The 23,684-nt window shown below is 36.5% G+C and overlaps 4 protein-coding genes across 21 annotated transcripts; 1 reads left to right on the top strand and 3 right to left on the bottom strand.

Annotated features, from left to right (window-relative positions):
- Positions 1-190: 190 nt before the first annotated feature.
- LOC107426731 (uncharacterized) lies at positions 191-1,155 on the bottom strand. Its single transcript, XM_016036992.4, has one exon. It carries the CDS (start codon positions 827-829, stop codon positions 311-313), a length of 519 nt encoding a protein of 172 aa, XP_015892478.1. The 5' UTR covers positions 830-1,155; the 3' UTR covers positions 191-310.
- A 582-nt stretch (positions 1,156-1,737) lies between these two features.
- On the bottom strand, positions 1,738-4,460 carry LOC107426728 (protein trichome birefringence-like 12). The gene is made up of 4 exons (XM_016036988.4): positions 3,925-4,460; positions 3,076-3,213; positions 2,728-2,977; positions 1,738-2,442 (listed from the first exon to the last, which is right to left on the bottom strand). Exons 1-4 carry the CDS (start codon positions 4,458-4,460, stop codon positions 2,161-2,163), a joined length of 1,206 nt encoding a protein of 401 aa, XP_015892474.1. The 3' UTR covers positions 1,738-2,160.
- Positions 4,461-4,549: 89 nt separating this feature from the next.
- On the bottom strand, positions 4,550-23,573 carry LOC107426515 (fatty acid amide hydrolase). 9 transcript variants are annotated; one of them, XM_060811412.1, is made up of 23 exons: positions 23,351-23,572; positions 23,133-23,211; positions 22,893-23,002; positions 22,735-22,795; positions 22,091-22,281; positions 21,812-21,941; positions 21,587-21,664; positions 21,357-21,504; positions 20,749-20,861; positions 20,590-20,665; positions 19,765-19,836; positions 19,473-19,524; positions 18,903-18,980; positions 18,713-18,796; positions 18,484-18,587; positions 18,102-18,194; positions 16,930-16,998; positions 16,317-16,381; positions 16,072-16,133; positions 15,563-15,658; positions 14,821-15,481; positions 13,734-14,702; positions 13,103-13,404 (listed from the first exon to the last, which is right to left on the bottom strand). In XM_060811412.1, the coding sequence occupies exons 2-21, from the start codon at positions 23,209-23,211 to the stop codon at positions 15,422-15,424; spliced, it is 1,821 nt and encodes a 606-aa protein (XP_060667395.1). In that variant the 5' UTR covers positions 23,351-23,572; the 3' UTR covers positions 13,103-13,404; positions 13,734-14,702; positions 14,821-15,421. The 9 variants fall into 9 exon arrangements, with proteins under 9 accessions (XP_060667401.1, XP_060667395.1, XP_060667396.1 ...); XM_060811413.1 differs by having other exon boundaries at positions 14,925-15,481; XM_060811414.1 differs by having other exon boundaries at positions 14,935-15,481.
- LOC107426703 (phosphoglycerate mutase-like protein 1) lies at positions 4,745-9,522 on the top strand. 10 transcript variants are annotated; one of them, XM_016036948.4, is made up of 11 exons: positions 4,789-4,919; positions 5,281-5,319; positions 6,305-6,377; positions 6,511-6,618; positions 6,750-6,829; positions 6,906-7,068; positions 7,573-7,647; positions 7,788-7,876; positions 8,540-8,659; positions 8,874-8,918; positions 9,006-9,522. In XM_016036948.4, exons 3-11 carry the CDS (start codon positions 6,318-6,320, stop codon positions 9,112-9,114), a joined length of 849 nt encoding a protein of 282 aa, XP_015892434.3. In that variant the 5' UTR covers positions 4,789-4,919; positions 5,281-5,319; positions 6,305-6,317; the 3' UTR covers positions 9,115-9,522. The 10 variants fall into 10 exon arrangements, with proteins under 10 accessions (XP_024932801.3, XP_015892432.4, XP_015892434.3 ...); XM_016036947.4 differs by having other exon boundaries at positions 4,790-4,919; positions 6,316-6,377; XM_025077034.3 differs by having other exon boundaries at positions 4,876-5,015; positions 5,118-5,319; positions 6,316-6,377.
- Positions 23,574-23,684: the final 111 nt, after the last annotated feature.

Raw genomic sequence — 23,684 nt, 5'->3', positions numbered from 1 at the left:
AGCAGCTGAGTGGAAACCATTTTTCACATCGTAAATAAAATATGTCATATTCAAAGCAAACACATAAAATCTTTCATATGTTTGGCTTAAATAACGTATAGAAGAAACTACCCTCTTTATGTTCTTAAAAAAGGTAAAGCATTTCTATTGCCAAAAGAAAGAACCAAACCTATCATATATGGAGGATATCTTCAGATAAAACTAATATTATTTGAATTTCTCATGAAGCCAAATATTAGATTTACATGCTCAACTATCTAAGAAAACAGATTAAATGTCTGCTACTGATTACTGAGTAGTATCCATGAATCTATTCGTTTTGTGAAAATCCCATTATTTTCTTTAAAGTAGGAAACAGAGCAGAAGAAGAAGAAGAAGAAGAAGAAGAAGAAGATTTTGGAGAAGGGTCTTCTTTACGTAAATATTCTTCAACCAACTCTTTGACAGACCTTGCCGAAAGTGGATGAAAACTCGCACCCCACTCTGAAAGAAACCCTTTAGCCAAAGCCCACTTCTCTTCGTCATCCATCTTCCCCCACCTCTTCTTAACCTCCTCTGCCTTGAGGTTTAGGTACTCACACAGCTCCCTGAACAGCAGCTCTCTGCTCTTCTCCATTGCTTCCTCTCTCTGCACCAGAACACTGTTCATCCTCGCCACCTCTTTGGCCAAATCCGAAGCCAACCCTCCATTGTTGATCTTCTTTTTGGAGCATTGGGCTAGGGTTTTGGCTCTGTTACTGAAAAAGGTCGAGGACTGGAAAGAAAGGGAATGGAATATTCGAGGGCGTTGGGAAAATTCTGGGTACAGGAGAATAATTTTTAGAGCCATTTGAGGATTTCTGGAATTTGGGTTGGTAAATTAATTGAGATTTTTTGGGAAGTCTGAGACTTCAAGGCTAAATTCTGGAAGGAGGGATAGTTCCAGATAGGACGGCTGCGACTACTCTGAACACAATAAACAGGGGATTGAGAGGTTGATTTTGGTGGCTTTCTGTAGGGACAATAGGATTCATCCTTAATTTCCCTTTTTGACTAAAACAGTGAATATTTTAACAATTTTTCTTTCCCAGGCCTTGCTCTTGATTGGTTCCTCTGGTTTACAAGACCTCAGGATCATGTAATAAGTCGAATACTTCTAGAACAATTCATGGTGTTAACAGTCCTGTTTAATATATGATTGGTCAAGCCAAGTTAATCATTGGAATTAATTTCCAATTTGTATAAAGTTTATTTGGAAAAGCATTTTGGTTTAACAATTTATCAATTTGGCAATTATTTCAATTGAACTATAAATTTTTTGATGTATTTTATTAGATTAAAAACAGAAGAGTATATTCTGCCGTGCCATGGCGAAAAGAACTTCAAAATTTGACTATCAAGGTTTTAACTTCAATCTTGAAAATATACATAATAAAACAAAACTTGATTATCAAAACGGTATTTGGATGAAGTCGTTTAGAAAAGGTATGTGAATTTGGATTCATAGAGTAATTACTTTTGCTAGGAGGAACAATGTTGGCGGATGGCTTGCAATATCTATCACTCTTCGTAATTATTGAACTCTGAAATAACACCTCTGTAAAATTAATATTCAGATTTATGGATCATAACCGGATCCACAAACACTCTCTATCTGCTTGTCAGCAAAACTTGCAGTCAAGGAGTTGGAAAAATGCATGTTAAACCGTAAATGCACACATACAGAAGCAAGCATAACTAATGAGCATCAACACAAAATTGCACAAAAAATCTGTTCTATCATCCATAAAACCAGGATATAAGAATCTGTATTATACCTATAGAGCACAGTTGTCTCATCATATATTTAAAATAATGATCAAAATGACAAATGAAAGAATAAATGAATTGACATGTCACTCGTTTGTTATAATTTCACCTCTTGGTCTGATATTGTTACAATTTGGAGTGTACCTGTAACACTCACTTTTCCCTTCGCGAGATATGGAACTGCAAGCTTTACGATTAGGAACACTGTCATCAATCTCTGATCAGAATTCTTGTGTAGTATACCGATGCACCAATGCTATTATTCATCTTGGTGTTTCTCTGCATACAAAGAATCTGTTCAAACCAAACCCCCTGAGACTCATCCAGATATGCAATATGAGATTTTAATGCAAGATCCTGTCAAACTTTTAATCACCCTGTCTCCAACCCAATACGGATGAGTTCTGATACAATGTCGACCCAAGTGTCGGGGACACCAGGTAAGCACCAATGCATGCAGTCCTGGCCCCAGATTTCCACTGCATCTTTCCTTCCCAACCAGGTTGCTGGATGGGCATCTGCTCTGAATTCACTTAAATAAGTCAGGTCGAGCAATTGAATATCTGTTCCTTTTAATGTATCTCCAATCATCTGGTTCAGCACTCTTGCTTCCTTATTCACTCCATTATTTCTGGGATCAAACCACAAGTCAAGCTGTCCACGTATCACAATCGAATTTTCTCAAGACAATAAACAAAAAGACACTTTAAAAGGAAATGTTTTTATGGAAGTACATGATTGTGTTTCTTTCCAAGCAGTGTTAGAATTAGATCACATTCAGAATCAAAATTTCAAAGCACTGTTAGAATTAGATCACATTCAGAATCAAAATTTTTGGATCTAATTTCACTATAGCTCAGAAGAAGATTAAAATTGCAAGTAATATCTGAAAAGGGTGGTAGTGGCGTAAAAAAGAGGAGGGCCATAATCTATTCATACCTGGAGCTCTTCAAGAGGATCATTGAACAAGCAACTGCCATTTTCATTCCACTCACCACCATAGAAATGTCTTGGTGACTGTAAACGCCAAAACTTGAGGGTCTTGTGAGGCAAGTGTTTTCGTATGTATGAGACCATATTCTCAACAACTACTTTAAATCCATCCAACATCTCAAGGGGAGGATGTATTTGTTGACCCGCATGATAGAACACAAGAGGTTTCTCTTTTGGGAATTTATCAGAACCCCACCTAATGAAAAACCAAATTAGTAAAGTATCAAAGCGCAACAGTAGCAGAGTTAACTAATCAACATCTTTTGTGAAACAGCCAATCGAAAAGAAAATTACCAGTGGCCAGAATTGAAAATAAGGACATCATAGAAATCAGCTATGTGAGCCCAATCATCAGCAGGAGTATCGACATCTACCCGATAAATCCCTTCCAATCCATCTTGCTCACCCACTGAAGGATCCTTGGGCTGCCACCTTGATTTGATCAGAAAAGAAAATATGAGTTTGCCATTTCATAATTTTTAGACTGATATCAAACCCATGACAGAGACATCTAAGAAGGTTTTTGAATAACTTTCAGTTCAAGAACCACTAACCACCGTGCACTTCAATCTAAACCAAGGAACAGTGCAACTAACAAGGTTGAGCCAAAAAAAAAAAAAAAGAAATGGAAGTCATATATCACTTCTACTTGCGTATCAAACTAAGAAAACACCCATCAAGATCATAATATACCAAAGTGAGTGGGAATCAGAGTGCCTCGCGATTCTCACCCATCTGGCCACCATAAAGATTGAAATCACCTTAGCCTAGGGTATTGTGATTTCTGTGTCAGTGGTGGGGAAGATTGCTATGATCCCGAAAGGCACCTTCTTGTTTTTGCTTATGCCTAAAAATGCTTGATTTTTACCCATACAAGCATATTTGCATTTGAGCATTCTTTTGCGACGGTACTTAATAATGGATTAAAAGACAAATCCTTCGTTTTTATTGTTAGACTATGCCAAGAGTGGACTTAACTGATAACAATAACATCTTTAATCGAAAAGGAACACAATGAACATAAACATAAACACGAAAGTTGAAAAGAAGAAAAAATTCAAACTTTGGTGCAGGAAGATATAAAGATAAACTTTTAAAAATAAACCAGTAAATATTAAGAAACCACACAACTAGCAAACTTACTCATATTTGGCGAGCAATACAGCCCGATGGTAAGCGACAGTGACATTGAACTTGGGAAAATAAGCTCCTCTCCAGGCCCCTTTCTTCTTCCACTTCTTTGCACCCACATCAGCCACTCTAAGAATGCACAAGAAAGAAGCCAAGAAATTCTCATTCAAAGAGTCACCAACGAACCCAATATTCCTATTCCTCATCATACCCAGAAACCGAAACGGGTCGATCCGTGGCAAATCACAAGTTGCAGGCACCCATTTCCAAGAATTAATCCTATCCATATTATCCCTCTTGTTTCTCAAGCAGTTCCAGGCATTTCTGTGAAACGGGCAGGTCTCATCGTACATGGGTTTTCGACTTGGGTCCAGAATCCAACGTCCTTTGAAGAAATCGCACGGGGAAAAAGTTCTGATCTTGTTGGATGGTGGTCTTGAAGAAGAAAAAGAAGAGTGAAATGGGAGGAGTGAAGAGTAAAGGAAGATGAAAACCAGTGTCAAGAAGATGAGCCATGGAAAGAGAGGTGAGATTAGCTTAGGAGGCATTTTCGAAGCTCCTTTCGTATGGATGAAATGAGAAAAGCCTTTGATTCTGGCTTTGGCGTCATTGGCATCTCTACGTGAGTGTCAAACGTTCAAAAGACCAATATACCCCTTGATGGACCACAACGCAGCGGCCTTCCTGTTGGGGAAGTGAGAGTTCTTCTCTCCTTTGGGAGTGCAGTCATGTAAAGACGTAAAAATACATACAAACCAATTGGAGGCCCACTCACAATCACTCACTCCAATCAGCTCCTAATTAATTTTAAAATATATATATATATATAAAAAATCCACAGCCCTCAACAATCAACATGGCTATTAGCCTTAATATTATATTTGCCAGTCCTAGCAGTCACAATCATACCACTTCTTGCATTAGGTTCCTCTCTTCTTCCACTGCCTTGAGATCCCAATCCCCATCTCCTGTCCTTGCTCTTTTCTGCTCCTCTATATTCGCCCCTGGTAAACCTTTCCATCTCCAAACTGTGTATATTTCAAAGTCTGTTATAAAAGTTGTTTCTTTTTGGTTAATTTATTCTATGGAAAGCCATTTTTGAGGTATGATCCGCTTGATGCGTTCTGAGTCCATTCTGTTTTTCAGAAAATTTGTTTCGTTTATTAACTTTTAAATTTCTTTAACATTGGGTGTCTTGGATGAAGGATCATTGGAAGTTTAGCGTATATCTGAGTTGATGGTTGGACTCTTTTTATTTATGAATGTGGTGGAAATTACTGGCATGCTGAAGCTCGTGGGATTTAGAATTTTTGTACATGTCATTTTGGATTCGATTACTAGTTTATAACCATTTTCTCTACTGTTTAGTTGCTGAAGCTAGCGGAAGTTGGGAATTTTAAACCTTTGGTAAGTGGGTTGTATTTAATAATTAATTTCTCTCATTGTTGGTTGAGATTCACGGGCAAAATTCTAGTAGGAAGGAATGTGGTAAACTCTATAAAAGTGGGGCTTTTAGATTTTAAAAGTACGGTAAAATTCCTAAATGAATTAGAGTGGAAGAGAAACCGAATGCAGGGTGCCAACAAGAAAATGTGAAAACTTTTTTGGTGGGTGGGAGGGTTTCCATAACAAGGAACTGGCTGTTAGAAATAAATGGATGGTGTTTTAGAGAGAGCGATCATCTGAGTAGTTTTCTATTGTTCTCCTCCCATTCTCCGTACCCATAGTGCTATAGTGGAGAGATAGTAAATTACATTGTCAAGGAGGTACTCATGATCTTTGCCTGAATGCATATAATATGCAAGGCTTAGTTTATTTCTCCTCTTTGAAAGACTTAATAAACTTCAAAGTGTATTTTAACTTTTTTGTAAGACCTTAGGCTTTATTTGATGATAGTTGATACTTATGTTGAGCCAGTGTTAATATCCAACAGCATGTTATGCTAATTTAAACACTTGAATCATGTCAAATTCTATTCTGTAGGTTCTGCTTTTGTTGTGGCAGGATATTATCGTAGACCTGCATTAATGTCAAAAGAATAATGTAACATTGTAATAAGGTTGTTTCAGCTACAAATTTTCTTTCTTTGTGTATGTCATTGTTGGCTTATGAACAAATTATTATGATCTTTGATATTGTACTTTCTCATTGGAGTTGAGGGTTCTTAGATTCAGAGTAGTACACAAAGGAAATCGCCTTACAATATCATAAAAGTTTCTAACATTATGATTGTTTGTAACATTGTCCACCTCTTTAAAGGTGCTCCAAATTTGAAATTTGTTATGTCTAAGCCTAAGGATTTAAACCATAATTTGTTTGGAAGCCATGTTTTTCTAAAGATGTATATATGATTTCGTATTTCCTTTATATGTGAAAGCTGATCTTTGTTCAGTCTAGTTGCAGATATGGATAGTGGGGCAGGTCCCAGTTTGTTTCCTTTGCACCGATGCAAAACTATTCACCTGGTTTGTTTTTAATCTCATTTTCCCAGTGTCCATTGTGAATTGAAATGTGCTATATACTCTGTTCAAAATTCCCTTTTTCCTTGGATTCTTTTCTTGAATCAGGCATTGTTGTCTTATAAAAACACACATCCAGGTCAGGCATGGACAAGGCATCCACAATGTAGACGGAGAAAAGAACTACAAATCATACCTGAAACCTGAATATTTTGATGCAGAGCTTACGCCACTGGGCTGGCAGCAGGTAAGAAGCTAAGTAAACATGTTCTGATACAAATTCTTGTAAGAGAAAAGAAAAGCATGTACCACTTTACATTTTTGTCAATGTTACCAGAGAAGGAACACTTCTATGAGTATTTGCTGCTATTGTTACAGGTTGATAATTTGCGTAAGCATGTTCGTGCATGTGGGCTTTACAAGAAGATTGATCTAGTTATTACATCACCTTTGCTAAGGTGATTAGCTGTTGACCAAACATGCTTCCATTTTAGATGCTGCAAAGCTTTGCTTATGGTCACTTTGACATTGCAGGACCATGCAAACGGCTGTTGGAGTATTTGGAGGTGAGGGCTATACGGATAGATTGGATGTGGTGCCACTGATGGTGGCAAATGCAGCAGATAGTGGACGTGCTGCAATTTCTAGTCTTGATTCCCCTCCAATCATTGCTCTAGAGCTTTGCCGTGAACATTTGGTATGTCTTGTTAGATCAAAATGTTCGTGTATCTTGCAGTTGTCATGTTTCTTACCAAGAAAGTATACCATGTAGTAAATGGTAATGGATCTTGTAAGTATATGTATTCACATATATAATATAGTTTTGACCTAATGACCATGACTGCTTTATGACATCTAGGGAAGAAAGCTGCATGTTTTCATAGGCAAGATAATAACCATTTTATCCCTGACAATAGTTTTGATATTGTCTTGATATTACTTGTTTATTTGCCCCTTTTTTTATTGCCAAGGTTTGGAATTTATTTTCTATATTGATGCAAAATGTTGAAATGTATTCAAGAAGCACATTTATTTATCTGCTTGCCATTCAAGTACCAATTCCTTGAATATGTATATAAGATTGAGTGTTATTTATTTTTATTTTCCCCTTTGCATAGAAAGAAATGAATAATTCATGGTATTTGATGTTATGTTGACTTTTACAACCCAACATTATTTTCCTGCATATTTCTAATTGCAGGGAGTTCATCCTTGTGATAAGAGAAGGAATATCAGTGACTATCAGTTTCTATTTCCAGCAATTGATTTTTCGCTGGTAAGTAACGTACATATAAATCTGGAAAAAAAAAAAATAGTTATAAATTTTATGCATGATATCTATTTGGTGGCTGTACAAACTCATCAATGTTAGTAGTTTAGTAGGTGTTATGTGAAAATGACCATTTTATACTGCAGGTAGAAAGCAACGAGGATATACTGTGGAAGGCCAATGTTAGAGAGACGAAGGAAGAAGTTGCAGCGAGGGGATTGCAATTCTTAAATTGGTGAATATCTATTTTAGTATAAAACTAAAGATTTCTGTGGATCTTGTGATCCCCTACTAGGACATAATAAAACTATTATACTGAAGTTGCAACAGCATTTTGCGATAGAAACTTTAGCATGAACTTCTTGGCTGTTGCTTTCTTTCATTTGATTATTAAGAGACTAAATCCTGATGGCTTCTCTGGAAGAACAATGATATGGTGTTTTCTTAAAATTTATACTGGTTTTACATTTTATAAGCCCTCTGGTGCAGTGTGTCAAATTTAACAAGAGCCTCAAGGTTCCGCCATCGAGTTTATCTTCTGGACTTCAGAAAGCAAGAACCTCATCTTATAGAATCACATGTTATGTTGGTCTCGCTAGATTTAGTCATCTATCATCTAACAAACATTTATCATGTACTGCTGAGATCTGGCCCTCCATAGGAAGAAAGTTTTTTGAGGGGTTTCTGTAAATACAATTCTTTTCTTGTTTGAACACGTATTAACATAATTCAGTAGTTTTAAAGATCATGTAAATTTAATATCCAAAGAGCTTTCTAGTTATGCTAATTATGTTTGGCATTACGACTTCTCCTGTTCTTTAGTAGATACATATAGTATGCATATGAGTATTTTGATTGATGTGGATGTTGGACCATCTAACAAAAGAGTATTTCACAGGTTGTGGACTAGGAAAGAGAAGGAGATAGCAATTGTTACCCATCGCGGGTTCTTGTTTCATACACTAACTGCATTTGGAAATGACTGTCATCCTCTTGTGAAGAAAGAAATCTGTAGGAGGTAAGTTTTCATACTGTCTCTTATTTTATTGGAGAATATTTCGACTCCAACAGATTCAAGTGTGAATCACTAGCTAAGAATTGATTTTAAAACAGCATGCACTTTTATTGTATTTTATGTGGAGTCTTATTGTCTAGCAAGATAGATAATGATAACATCACCATTTCCCGTTTTATAGTGTAAGGAATATCTTTTCTAACATGTCAATTTGCAGCTTCACCAATTGTGAGCTTCGCTCTATGGTCCTCGTAGACAGAAGGTTAGCTTTTGAATTTTCAATAAAAACCAGAGGAATTGCTGCTTGTGCTTGTATAGGATGCTTATATAACCTTCTCTCGTATTCCAGCATGACAGGATCAGATTCCTCAACAACTGATTATCCAGGAAAGGTTCCTTATGGTGTGGATCTCCCTAGTGACGTTGCAAATGAGAATTTTGAGAAAGAAAACCCTTAATTTTATTTTATTTTTTTGGATTTACAAAATGGAAAAGAGAGAAAAGAAAAGGGGTTTCCATGTAAGTCCAATTCCAAGTGATGAAACCAGTCATAATTTCTGAGAATCTGGCTTTTTTCTGTATCTGTACGATGTATATGTTGTTGTATTTCAGGTATCTCACAAAATTTATACATAGAAAAATGGTGTGTGACAATGCAGCCCATCATAAAGGGATTGAAAAGGTTCTGCCTTTGAGATATCTGGCATCGCACAAGATTAACAGAGACGATAAACTTTTTCGTTATATCTAAATCAAAACTGATGAGAAATTGTTAAATCTCAATCAAGTGGTAATCTGTTTTGCCATTATTATTTTTATTTTTTATTTTATCAAAAATAGTAAATTTTTCTTGTGCTTATTCAGTACATGAGGTCTCCTGGGCTTCGGCTTGTTAGTTCCATTGATTGTCCACATTCATCATAAGACAAACATCATTTTCTTTGTTGCAAGCTATTTTCCAAACAGTAATTGCCCAAAAAAAAAAAAAAAAAAAAAGAAATCTCAGAATTTTTGTTGTTGCTACTCTTGCCTGTTGATGCAATAGATTGCTGAAAGGAACTGGAATGACCACAATATCTTGGAACTGGCAAGGGGTTCTCCCCTTGGTCTATGTGGATTAGGGCAAAGAATATTAACCATACAAAATGGAAGACATATTCAGGAGATATTTTTATGGACCTACAAAACTATGTACCATCCAAATGGCATACAAGATAAAATGGAAAAGAGAGAGAGTCAATTTAGCAATGACAACGATAGGATATTTCCCACCAATCATATATTTCTCGTGAGTTATGAAATTTGGTTGTTGTATTTGAACTTTCCCTGGAGAGGGAATACATTAAATACTAGACTGGTCCACTGGAAAAGTTCGGCTCACACGTCACGGCAAAGAAGCAAAGAAGAGAGAACAGGATTAAATTCTTTTCATACTTTCAGAATATTTCAATATTGATGGGATAAGAAGGTTCATATGAAATACAATAGTTGTTTGCAAGGGCAGATTTATTATTGAAGAGAAATAGAAGTGAATGAGGGAAAATAATTCCTTAATTTTCATATTGATAGTACATGGTAATATATAACAAATTACAAGAAGAAAAAAAAAAAAGAAAACTAACTCATAATAGGAAACTAACTCAATCCTAAATATATATTCACCAAATCCCTTAATTAAAGGGATTTCAACTAATCACCTAATTTATTTACAGCTCATCTACAACTCAACACTCCCCCTCAAGCTGAGGAATAGATGTCTTCCATTCCCAGCTTGAATATGAGATCATGAAATCTTGAACTATTTAGCCCCTTTGTTAAAACATCAGCTAATTGACGTTCTGAAGGAACATAGGACATACACACTAATCCTTCCTCCAATTTTTTCTTGATGAAATGTCTATCAATTTCAATATGCTTTGTCCTATCATGTTGAATAGGATTATGAGCAATATTGATGGCAGAATTGTTGTCACAATAGAGCTTCATGGGACATTCCCATATGACTTTTAAGTCATCTAGAATGATCTTCAACCAGAGTAGTTCACATAATCCTTGAGCAATAGCCCTGAATTCTGATTCTGCAGATGATCTTGCCACCACATTCTGTTTCTTGCTTCTCCATGTCACCAAATTACCACCAAGGAAAGTACAATACCCTGTAGTTGATCTTCTATCCACTAGGGAACTTGCATAGTCAGCATCAGTGTAAGCTTCTAAAGCCAGAGTATTGTTCTTCCTGAACAGAATTCCTTTCCCCGGATTGCCTTTCAAGTAATGTAGCACCCTGTAAGCAGCTTGAAGATGAGATTCTCTTGGATCATGCATGAATTGGCTGATCACGCTCATAGAGTATGCTATGTCTGGCCGAATGTGAGCAAGGTATATGAGCTTACCAACCAACCTCTGGTACATTCTTTTGTCAACAGCTGGTTCTTCCTTAGCTTCTCCTAGCTTGTGATTTGGATCCATTGGATTAGAAATTGGCTTACAACCAATTTTTCCTGTTTCTGCCAATAGATCAGTCACATACTTTTGTTGAGAAATGAAGATTCCTTGTGTGGAATATGCTACCTCAATACCAAGGAAATACTTCAGTTTACCCAATTCTTTTATTTCAAACTCCTCCACTAGTTTCTGCTTCAGTTCCTCTCTCTCATCATTTCCAGTCACTATGATGTCGTCTACATAGACTAGGAGAGCAGTCACATTTCCTGCAGTTGAATGCTTAATGAAAAGAGTGTGATCACCCTGACTTTGTTTGTACCTAGACTTCTTCATGACTTTTGCAAATCTTCCAAACCATGCTCTAGGGGATTGTTTTAACCCATAAAGGGCCTTCCTTAGCTTGCACACTTTGTTACCTGTGTCCTCTACAAATCCCGGTGGAATATTCATGTAAATTTCTTCATCTAAGTCACCATGGAGAAATGCGTTCTTAACATCATACTGTAGTAGTTGCCAAGTGAAGTGGGCAGCTAATGACAGCAGGACTCTCACTGTGTTCATTTTTGCAACTGGAGCAAAGGTCTCCTGATAATCAATCCCATAAGTTTGAGTATATCCTTTTGCCACCAATCTTGCTTTATATCTCTCAAGAGATCCATCAGCTTTATATTTCAGCGTGTAAATCCACTTACAATCTACAATATTCTTCCCGTTCGGTTTATCAACAATCTCCCACGTCTTATTTTTCTCTAATGCATCCATTTCCTCTCTCATAGCATCCCTCCATTCTCTTTTTGACATTGCCTCAGAAACAGTGTTAGGGATAGTAATGGTGTTTAGACTCACAATGAACTTTTTGTGGGCTGGTGATAGGTGCTTAAGAGAGACATAGTGAGATAGTGGATAGAGTGGTCGTTTGGTGCATTCTCTGGTACCTTTTCTAACAGCAATAGGAAGATCTGGTTGGATATTTCACTTGCTTGCAAAAGTGGGTCAGATCTTACTGTGATCCCATTATCAGGGTTTAAGTTAGATTCTTGGACCTGTGTCAGTTCTGGAGCGGCCTTTCTCCTTGAATACACCTGAGAAAACCTCTGGAAATTTTGAGTAACACTAGCTGGAATAGGAGATGACTCACTAACTGGAATAGGAGATGACTCACTAGCGGGAATAGAAGATGACTCAGGTTCAACAACACGAACTGGAACAGAAGGAAGGTCAAGAGCTTTAAGTGGTTCAAAGGACTCACAAGTACTATCCTCCATCATTGAAATCTCCCCCTGAGGAGAAGACTTGGAGAAAAAAAGTGTATATTCAAAGAAAGTAACATCAACAGAGATGTAAAACTTCCGGGATAGAGGATGGTAACACTTGTACCCCTTTAGAGTGGATGAGTAGCCAAGGAAGACACATTTGATGGCTTTAGGGTCTAACTTGCCCCTATGTTGGCCATGGATATGAACAAAAGCAGTGCATCCGAATACCCTAGGAGTTAGCCCATTTGAGGTTCTGAAATGAGGATAGAAACTGTTGAGAACCTCCATGGGACTCTTGTTGTCTAATACCTGTGAGGGAAGTCTATTGATCATGTATGTGGCAGTAAGGACAGCTTCCCCCCAATAGGATTTAGGAGCATTCCCTTGGAAGAGAAGTGCTCGGGTGGTATTGAGTAAATGCCTATTTTTCCTTTCTGCTACCCCATTTTGTTGGGGTGTGTGAACACATGATGAATCATGAATAATGCCCTGTGATTGAAAGTAGGGGGACAAAATCTGGTTGAAGTAATCTCTAGCATTGTCTGTCCTAAAGCTTTTTATTTTAACCCCAAATTGGTTTTGAATCAGTGAGTGAAAATTAGGTATAACAATGCTAACATCAGATTTTTGTTTAAGGAGAAAGAGCCATGTAACCCGAGTGCAATCATCAATTAAAGATACAAACCAACGGGCCCCAAAAACATTAGGTATGGTAGAAGGACCCCATATGTCACTGTGAATCAAATGGAAAGGATAAGTACTTCTTTTATTACTAATAGGAAAAGATACACGAGTATGTTTTGCTAATTCGCAAATATCACAATGAAACTCAGAAATATCTAATCCTAGAAACAAATGAGGAAACATGACTTTTAAAATCCTAAAAGATGGATGACCAAGACGTCGGTGATACAACCAAATGGTTTCTTTATTTGAAGAACTGAAAAAAGATAAAGATAAAGGTGTCCTAATATTATGAGATGATTCAAGGTAGTAAAGGCCGCTTCTTTCCTTAGCAAGTCCAATCCTCCTCCTCGAGTCTTGATCCTGAAAAACACAATAAGAAGGGGAAAAAATAGCATAACATTTAAGGTCATGAGTAAGCTTTTGAATGGAAACAAGATTGGCTGACAATTTTGGTACATGAAGGACATTTTTAAGAATAAGGGTAGGTGTGATGTGTATGTCGCCAAATCCTGCAACAGTAGCTAAAGATCCATTGGCCACTATAATTTTCTTGTTACTTGGGCTTGGGGTATAGGTGTGAAAAAACTGAGATGTAGGGGTCATATGGTCTGTGGCACCGGAGTCTATTATCCATGAATTACTGAAAAATTTATCTGAGGCATTCATGCAAAAAGGAAGTGAAGGTTTACCTGAGAGAGCCAATGAACAAGTTCCAGAAGGTTTGTCAAGAGATCCTAGCAAGCCTCTTAGCTTCTCAAGTTCTTCACTATTGAGCCCTCCTATTGCTGAATTTTCTTCAGATTTGGGTTGTTCTGTCATGTATGCCTGACGTCTTTGCTGCCCCAACGTTTTCCCCACTCTCGGCTTGGTGGCTTGCGATGTAGTTTCCAACACATCTCCTTGGTGTGCCTCGGTTTCTTGCAGTAGTTGCACCAGAGAGTATCCTTGTTCTCTCTACCCGGGAATTTAGGCAGATCACCTTTTTCTTTGTCTTGATGATCTGTTTTCACAGCTAGGGCTGACCCGTCCATGGTTTGTGGTTCTAACATAATACTTCTTCGACTTTCTTCAGCTCGGATTAATGAAATTGTCTCTTCTAGAGATGGTGTGCAGTCCTTGCCAATGATTTGGATCCTGACCTGATCAAATTCAGGATTCAATCCAGCCAAAAAATCATAAACCCGATCTTTTTCAATAAAATTCTTCAAGCTGACAGCATCTTCATGACACTTCATCTCAATCACTTGGTAATAATCTAGTTCCTGCCACAGATTTTGCAAAAGATTTGCATATTCTGTAACATATTTGTCTCCTTGCTTAGTGGCCCCAGCTTTGACTTTGATCTCATATACTTGGGCGGTATTACGAGCTTTCGAGTATGTGCGATGAAGGCAGTCTCAAATTTCCTTTGCAGTGGTAAAAAACATACAAGTATCACTGATTGTTGGTTCCATGGAGTCCCACAACCAGGACATAATCATAGAGTCTTCCTCGTCCCATGCTTCGAAGGTTGGATCCTCTTTTGCTGGTCCTGTTCCAAGTAGATGACCAAGTCTCCCTTTGCCCTTTAGGTATATGCGAACAATTTGGGACCATTTGAGGAAATTCTTCCCATTAAACCTGTTGGATGTCCGTATATTCTGTAATTCTCCAATTTTCTGGACAGAGTTGGATTCTTCAGATGAGTTAGGATTGCTAAGGGTGCTAGAGGCAGAAGTTGCCATTGGGAATGGAAATAAAAAATAAAAAAAATTCCACAGAAGATAAAGGAAGTACTAGCAATGAAGGCTAGAGTATGTAAAAGAAGAAACTCAACGATGAAGGCTGAAAAAAACAAAAAAAAAAAAAATAAGAGAAGGAACCCAGGAAAGCAAAAAAACCTAGGCTTACGTAGATACTGTTCACGCGAAGCACTGTTCACGTCGGTTACTGTTCGCGTAGAGATTACTGTATGTACGTAAGCACTGTTCACCGATAGGTTTAACCTAGGCTCTGATACCATGAAGAAAAATAGAAATAAATGAGGAAAAATAATTCCTTAATTTTCATATTGATAGTACATGATAATATATAACAAATTACAAGAAGAAAAAAAAAAAAAGGAAACTAACTCATAATAGGAAACTAACTCAATCCTAAATATATATTCACCAAATCCCTTAATTAAAGGGATTTCAACTAATCACCTAATTTATTTACAGCTCATCTACAACTCAACAATTATCAAATGGGATCATTTTCAATATACACTACACAACTGTGTACGGAAAAGGTCTCTCCATACTTCAAATTCATAAATTGTCATTTACCAATTACCGTATCATATAATTTGTATCTCTTGCAAACATGATAACGGGCCGCCAGCAAAATCACAAAGTCAGCCATTCAGAACATCAAAATATGAAACAGGCCTCTTCTTGGATTCTGCAAATAGTTCCTGAAAACATGAAAACAGTGAAAAGTTAAAGCCTTCATTGTTCCTTCATTCACTGGAAGGTTAAAGAGAGACAGTTGATACCTCTATAGCAGAAGCCAAACGCAAAATTGATGCTTCGGCCCATGGACGGCCTATCAGTTGCAATCCTATTGGAAGCCCTTGTTTGTCATACCCCACCTGAACGTTATTGGCATTGATAAAAAAGGACAGAGAATCAGTTGAATAGTAATACACATAAGATGGTATAGAACATTACAAGTTCTTTCTGTGTTCACCGAATTATTTCATTATGAAATATTAACCTTTCAAAAGATAATGGATAATGGATATTAAGCTATATATAAGTTTTTTTTGGAACCCATGACACCAAGAACTAGACCAAATTGGTCGGTTAGTCAATTTTCTGGATGAATGCTCTTTCTGTATCAGGACATGAATTACTAGCATAGAAGAACAGCAGCTTGCTCAATTGGTAATGAAGGTGGAGACCCTTATCCTGAACTTGTTTATGCTAAGACTAAGAGTGACATCAAATTATCTGTTACAAACAAGCAGTGCCCTTTTTTAAGAGAAAAATGTATATCACTCACAGGCACAGTTATAGCAGGAAGTCCAAGAAGATTTGCAGCAAGGACAAACCGCATAAGGTAGCCTGAAACAAAAGATTAGAATGCATCAGAAACATTGTTAGTTGAAAGAATTATTTGGCTTATAAACACTTTCAAGTTCATGCATTTAGGAAGACGGCAAATTATTATTCTGCAATTTTGTCTATATTATGAGAAGAATGGGCAAATATTCTCTGAAGTTGCAACCAGTATGTAAACAGTCAGACCTGTAACATGCAAATCTGTTTCCCCGTCTTCAAGAGCACTAGATGGTATTTTGGGCGCTGTCATGCTGTTATAAAACAAAGAGAAAAGCATATCATATAACATTTCAATTGAAATAAACTACTGAAATGGATAGACAAGAATTTATATGGTGAATAAATTATTTTTCCAGAAGTAGATATTCATACTATCTAGTCAAAGGTCTATAAATTAAGCAAAGTGTTAAATAACAAGTTTTGAGAGGGATCTCTAGATATGGTTCTCAAAAAACAAAGAGAGGGGCCTATAGAAAGTAACAATAACTAAAACTGTATAAAGTCCCAAGGTTACATGAAGGAACTTTTAAGACCCTTTAGATCTCTTAGGGAGTCTCAGACCCCTCAGACCTTGTGGTGTCTCCAAATCTGAGATTGGGCATCACATCCCGCCCTTTGAACTAAATTTTGATAACAGCATCAGTTACCAAAATATCAAGTCATGGAGACAATTTTATTTAAAATAGATTTTAAAATTTAACTTGAACCTATACCCTAATTCGGTCCATTAAATGAATTTGTTGTAATTCAACTAATCGACAGGTGTACCCACTACTCCTGTAATAAACTGCTCACATACCCGGTTGTTGGGGTCACTATGACATCAACCTTTTTGAATATCTCCATGTGATAGTACATAATCCTTCTCCTGAAACAAACCAGATAAAGACTAAAGTATAAATATCCAAACAACTAGAAGATAAGAGATTCTAGTAGGTTTTACAGGAAGTTATACATAAAAAGAGAAAAGTATAACAACAGCGCTAAATTACAAAACACTTGTCAAATTCATGGAAGTAGTATCTCCTATTCCTTAAATCCCACAAAAGTTGATGCCAGAAGGATGCCAAAAGTTTAATTCTACCCAATTACAGTAGCACAAAAAGCTCAACACTTCACACATAATATATGCAGGAAAAGAAATATTCTTGGAAATTTTTCATTTTCAGGTTTATCATGTGGGGACAAGCAATACTGAATAAAGTCTTACATGGTACTAAAAGATGAGTTGCTAGAAGTAAGATTAAATCAGTTGAAAACTTGACCATCTAGTTTAAGAGCTTATATGTTTCTAAGTGCAAGAGCAAATATGAAAGTTAGAAGAATCTTGCACATTGATTTATAATTAATTATTTCAAGCTACATGCTTCTAGGAGAAAATTGGTTAGGGCTTTGTAACCGACTCTCAGTAAGAGATAAATCAAAGCCTTAAGATAATGCAACCCTCTGCAGAAAATCAGAGAAGTAACAACATGGAAACACATGGGAAATGGCTGTTTAGAATTTTAGAATATGGTACATGAGGATGGGTTCACATGGTACATGCTATTATCGACTTATCTAAGAATGCCAACTTACTATTGGTTACTTTCTCTGAGAAACCAAATTAATGTTTTCTGAACGATTTGAAATGTATACTTATATTGGCAGTTACTCAAATAATAATTCTACTTGAGGTATGCTTCAAGGTGGAAATTTAAGTAACACCCTTTAAATAATAATTCTATTCCTCTTTCACATCAAGATGGAATTTAAATTACTGTTTTGATAGGCTTAGGCTCAGCATCTTGGACAAGCTTTAGAATCCAGCGCACATCAAAACACTGCTTAATTAGGCTTCGTCTAATTTCGATTGCTTGTGTGGTTTGTATGTCATACAAGTATTTTCTCGAAAAAGGTACTCTGACTTTGTTGCACATAACTTGGATACCAAATCCACATGAATTGTTTTTATTTAATATTTTGCCTCACCTAAGACACTGGGCAGCAACATAGTTTGCTGCAGAAAATGATCGAAAAAGTGCCATACTAGTACGAGTATCATATGTCAATCTTGAACCTTTCCTGCAATCAAAGAAATCAAAGAAATATATATATATATATAGGGGGAGAGAGAGAGAGAGAGAGAGAGAAACAGTATCAAACCCAAAAATATTTGCATAAATGGAAAGACATTGTAAACATTTTTATGATGAAGGAACAAATGGGCTATTTTAAACATTTCAGTTATTTATGTCAAGGCTATTCAATTGTTACTTTGGTATTAATTCTATCACTTCTCTGCCAAAAATAATATACAATTTAAAAAATAAAATAAATAAATTATTTAAAAAAAAAAAAAAAAGGAACAAACCCATCTTCACAATCTGGATTCAATGAACACTGTGCCTCAGATCCAATCGAAACAAGATGAGCATTGCGCATTTCTTCCAACTCAGGTACAACAATTTCTACCATCTTGAAAAATTATAATTAAAAAAATTTTGTCAGCTTAACTTAAGTATATTGAATCTCTTGTTAAAACATATGATCAATAATGACGGATTTCAAAATATGAACCATGTGATAATAGCACGACTTACTTCACAACCATGGGTCTTTGACAAAAGATTAAGAGCATCATCACATTTTTCAAAAATATCAGTTGAATATACATCATTAAACCACTGCAGAAGAATGACATTATGAGTATACACTTATATAATTTAAAACATGCCAGTTGATATATAAGAAAAATGAGTACAATCTACTTCCATAAGAAGGGGCTATTACGTCTGTATACTTCCCTAGTCGCATGGGTCCTAAAGTATTTGAATTGTCACAAGATATATTTGGAACACAAGGTGGGCCCTACAAAAAGTGAACAACAATTACTTTGACATATGGACCAGAAGAGGCAGACTAATAAATTATTATGGAGGAATAAAAGCTGCCCAAAATTGTCTCAATCATCAATAGGGGGACGAAAAAAACAAAAAAAGGGGGGGGGGGGGGGGTGTTGGGTGTCAACATCAGCAATAAAAATGCGCATGATCCATAACAAGCTCAAGTTAATGAGTTGAAACCAGCCTTACCAAAAACAGTGCCGAAACTGAAACTACCTTGTCCATCAATGCTCGTGCACGACTAGATTTAGGTAAGATAAATCATTCAATCCTAAGTCAAAATATTAAGTTGTTGCATTCTATTATGCAGTTATCTTTCTTAATTTTCTTTTGTTCCATTCTAGTGGCCAACAAGGTCACCATTCAAGAGATGCATAATAAAAGTAACATCTTAATAGTGCAATTATTTTTCAAAGTTTATGGGCAAGTATTCAGTGGCAAGGATTTTAAAAAATACCGGCTTCAAACTAATTCTATCTGCAAGAGAAGAGCCCAAGATTGCCGAGTACCTGATAAATTATAAGTTGATTTAGAAAAGCAAAAATAGTAACTATCAGGACAAACTGAAAACAAAAGGCAACTATTGAAACCATCTAGTGAGAAACTCGGCAACTCAAAGTAAAGGAAAACCTGTTACAAGGATGAGAATCTCAAGACAAATATACATATATATAAACCATCTGATTAGAAACTCAAATTTGATGCAACTAAAAATAATGGAAAACCAGTTACAAGCATGATTTTCTTACACTAGCATTACATCCTCCACTGTTGATGCAATTGGTCCAATAATTTCCACAGTCCCAGAACGACCTAATGACCTGTGAAAGAAAAGAAAGAATAACAATATATATCAAATTATTCTTGTTTGATAAAATCTTATTATAGGATCATATATGTACATAAAACAAAAATGAACAAGATAAAATATTCCATTCAATTACTATGAACTTTCTTAACTATTCATGTGTGAAACTACGTTCATGTTGTAAAGATTCTGGCCTTACTAGGGGTGAGCACAAAGTAGCAGTTAGACATGATGTATCCCAAACTCAACCAGATCTTTTGACAGTAAGCATTTTGATTTACCTTTGTCTCATTCTAAAGATATGATGTCCCAAATATAGGTTCTAACTGACACAACATTATTAGTAGCTGCTGTGTATATTAATGCAAAATTCATTATTAACACTAAAGTGCATGTACCCATCGACTAGCTGCTGCCAACAGAAAAATTCTGAATTGATTATCAGATTAATAGCCATTGCATGCACATTTCTATTTAACTTAGCATGAAGGCCAATAAGAGGCTTGTCAGGCAAATAATTAGAAGTGTATTTATGTATAATGCACTATAAAAACGAATTGTCCATTTTGACTTACTAGATATTGATAAATTAAGATTCAGAATGATTCTGCACAGAACATCTACAATTAAAAGGCCATAAAGAAATATCTGAGGCTGGAGAACAATATCTGGCTCCTACCATGACATCATGTTCCATTTGCAAAGCAATGCAGCAGAAAAGGAGTAAGTGGACTTTGATCTTGAACCTAAAAGTAAAAGGGCTTACCCTCCCATATCAGTGCGTCCATATGTTGTCTTCAAGCCCACAACCCCACAAAGGGAAGAAGGTATACGCACTGAACCTGCTCATTTACAATAAATAAGCATAATTAATGCTAAATATATAAGAAATAAGTGCAACCCTTTCGAATTAGTTTTTTACAACCTCCACCATCTGTTCCAAGCGCTGCAGAGCATATTCCAGAAGCTACAATAGCTGCCGGGCCTGAGGAAGATCCGCCTGTATACCTTTCTGGTGCATGAGGATTTCTCGTTGTTCTAGACCACCCAACAATTATACAATTAAACTTGGTACATAAACATTGGACTCAGATAGTATAGCAAATCATGTAACAGATGTTAATCAAAACTATTTGCATTTATCTCCTAAACAAACAGATGGTGCAAAAGCATATGGATCATATCAGCATATAAGACACCTTCATAATAGTTAAAACGGAAAATGTTTCTACTGAAAAGAAGAGGAAGATAAAGTTAATGAAGAAAGAGTAACTAAAAGATCTTCATTCCAAAATAGCTAGGTAGGCATGCTACAAGATCAATGCCCTTTCTGCATTGTTCATTTATACCTTAAAAAATAATAAGCCCCAAAATCTTTGTTACAACAATAATTACTTTGAGCCCTTCCAAGTCATAAGATATGAATATTTTCATCCTATACCGAAGCTATAACTAAATAATTTCGAATATACAACTCTAGCACTCCAAGGATTTCTTACTAATCAATATTATATGTGCGTAGGAAAAACTTACCCATAATTTGGATTGTTTCCAGTTGTTCCCATGCCCAGCTCATGCATATTTGCCTTCCCTACAAAAATGACACCACAGCTACGCAATCTTGAGACACACACTGCATCCTTCCTAACAGAGCGAACCTCATGCATCCAAGTTGTTGCACCTGTCATCATGGAATAATATCTAAGTTGTTAATATATATATATATATATATATATTAAAGAACATGGTGAATGTTATCACACCCTTAGAAGGATGGGGATAGCAGTCTATATCATCCTTGATTGCCACAAAAATCCCATCCAAGATAGACAATGGGCTCCCTACAAAATAAAAATTAATAGTTGTCATTTGTATTATGCAAGTCTGCATCTATTTCCACCACCATCAATATAAATAGACACATGGTCTTTTTTAAATTAAATATACATAGTGCAATCTACCAAAACATGGTCACAACTTTAAAGTACCTTCTTCAAACCTCCTAGTCGAAGCAGCAGCTTGCTTCCTGACTTCCTCGGCATCAAAAGAAATCAACAAAGGTTGTGCGGGTTTCTTACTGCTGAACTCCTTTATAACTGAGATTATGTGCCCTGCAACCTACATAATTTGCAATTCAGTTACAAGCAAATGAAAGTTTGTTCTTACTGCTGAACTCCTTTATAACTGAGATTATGTGCTCTGGACCCTAGATACTTGCAATTTCAGTCACAAACAAATAAAATTTTGGGGAAACAACATCAACTTACTGTGGTTGGTGTTGCACGCCCAGAACGATAAGCATATGCATAATCACGTATTTTCCAGTATCGGAAAGATGAGGATGAATCCCCATTCCAGCAGCTAGCAGGATCATATTGTGGAAGGGATTTCAAAGCTAACTCAACTCTCTCTTCAGGTTTTCCTTCTTCATCAAGCATGACAACACCAGGCTCGGGTTCTAATTCATGCCACACTCAAGCTATCAGTTTTTATGGATGAGCTCTATTACACTTTCCAAACCACAAGATAAGCAATTTGTTTGATTTTCAGTTTGACATTTCTGTCCCAGCCCTAGTTTCTCTATACAATGATGTTTCAAATTTCATCTTTTCTAACACAATAAAATGCAAAGCAACGTATGGATCTTTATCACATCTCTTTCATACATTGTAACACAAAAGGACATCAAAAGCAAACAGTCTGTCTTAAAGCAACAGTTAAAATAATTGATCAAACACAAGTGAAGACACACGATCACACTTAATTTATGTGACATAACCTATAAAGGCTAAAGCAGGCAGCGGAGGGAACTCTTAAAAAAGGTCCCATTTCGGCAATCCCTGTGCCGTCCATCCACGTGGAGCAGCCCAAATGGAAAACAGTAACAAGAAAAGGGAGTACAGAAGAAAACCTTGGGGGGGAAATTCGGGTCTAAACATGGGTGCCTCTGGTATGTCAGTGTTCTGCAGCAACTGCAAATTGTAATACAGAGCCATTTCATTTCATAACTTTTGATCAGAAAAAGCCAAACAATTTAAAAAGGCAAAAAAATAACTGTATACAACAGACCTCATCAAACTTATTCTGCTTCTTTACGAAAGATACAATCAAAGGACCAATCAACGGCGTTTCGATAATCCAAACGAATAACTTGAACACGAACCCTGTCAAATGTGGAGCTGCAACAAGCACCATACAACCATGTACTAATAAGTTTCAGAACCAAAATCAAAACACAGAAACCCCACAAACACACAACCAAACCTACAGCAAAACAAAGCAATCTATACACAAAAATTCGAAAATGACCTTGAAAGTCTTCCTGCTGGTATTTGACGGCTGACATATCAACTTCTTGCACTGGCACCATTACTCGCTTCTTCCCCATCTGTTTTAACACCACCACCAGGCGAAAACAAAACAAAAACAGACACAGAGAAAAATGATCGAACAGTTAACGTGCAAATTCCAACTCCCAAAAAAATACGGCTTTGCCAAGCAATCAAAAGCTAAAGAACCACACCAACCTTTGGATAGGAGAGGAGGAGGGGTATCTGAACCAACCTTTATTTTTTTTTAGAGGACAAAAGAGAGCGAAAGAAGAAGAAGAAGAAGAAGAAGAAGGGCTTTGGGAGTGTCGTTAAGATGGTTGGTTGTTGAGGAGGTTTAAAGGGCGATTAAGAGCTATAATTGTCGCTTTGTGTTTGCCCATACTGGTTTGGAAAAACGTCCATTGACGCATATAGACGAACTAAGTCAAACCTCCTCATACTGTCTCTTATTTTATTGGAGAATATTTCGACTCCAACAGATTCAAGTGTGAATCACTAGCTAAGAATTGATTTTAAAACAGCATGCACT

This window comes from Ziziphus jujuba, chromosome 9, assembly GCF_031755915.1.
Source record: "Ziziphus jujuba cultivar Dongzao chromosome 9, ASM3175591v1".
In the NCBI taxonomy this organism is placed as follows: Eukaryota; Viridiplantae; Streptophyta; class Magnoliopsida; order Rosales; family Rhamnaceae; genus Ziziphus; species Ziziphus jujuba.
This window is presented reverse-complemented; position numbering and strand designations above follow the sequence as displayed.

Bases quoted from the DNA above. Each gene is read 5' to 3' on its own strand.
- LOC107426731 (XM_016036992.4), bottom strand. From the start codon at position 829: ATGGCTCTAAAAATTATTCTCCTGTACCCAGAATTTTCCCAACGCCCT.
- LOC107426728 (XM_016036988.4), bottom strand. From the start codon at position 4,460: ATGCCTCCTAAGCTAATCTCACCTCTCTTTCCATGGCTCATCTTCTTG. The intron at 3,214-3,924 runs GTAAGTTTGCTA...GATCAAATCAAG, and splicing joins GTATTGCTCGCCAAATATGA to GTGGCAGCCCAAGGATCCTT. The intron at 2,978-3,075 runs GTAATTTTCTTT...GTTTTTCATTAG, and splicing joins ATTTTCAATTCTGGCCACTG to GTGGGGTTCTGATAAATTCC.
- LOC107426703 (XM_025077033.3), top strand. From the start codon at position 4,769: ATGGCTATTAGCCTTAATATTATATTTGCCAGTCCTAGCAGTCACAAT. The intron at 8,660-8,873 runs GTAAGTTTTCAT...GTCAATTTGCAG, and splicing joins AAGAAAGAAATCTGTAGGAG to CTTCACCAATTGTGAGCTTC. The intron at 8,919-9,005 runs GTTAGCTTTTGA...CTCGTATTCCAG, and splicing joins ATGGTCCTCGTAGACAGAAG to CATGACAGGATCAGATTCCT.
- LOC107426515 (XM_060811412.1), bottom strand. From the start codon at position 23,211: ATGGGGAAGAAGCGAGTAATGGTGCCAGTGCAAGAAGTTGATATGTCA. The intron at 21,665-21,811 runs GTACTTTAAAGT...TTTATTTTGTAG, and splicing joins GACTAGGAGGTTTGAAGAAG to GGAGCCCATTGTCTATCTTG. The intron at 18,588-18,712 runs GTAAGTCGTGCT...TAATTTTTCAAG, and splicing joins CAAAGACCCATGGTTGTGAA to ATGGTAGAAATTGTTGTACC.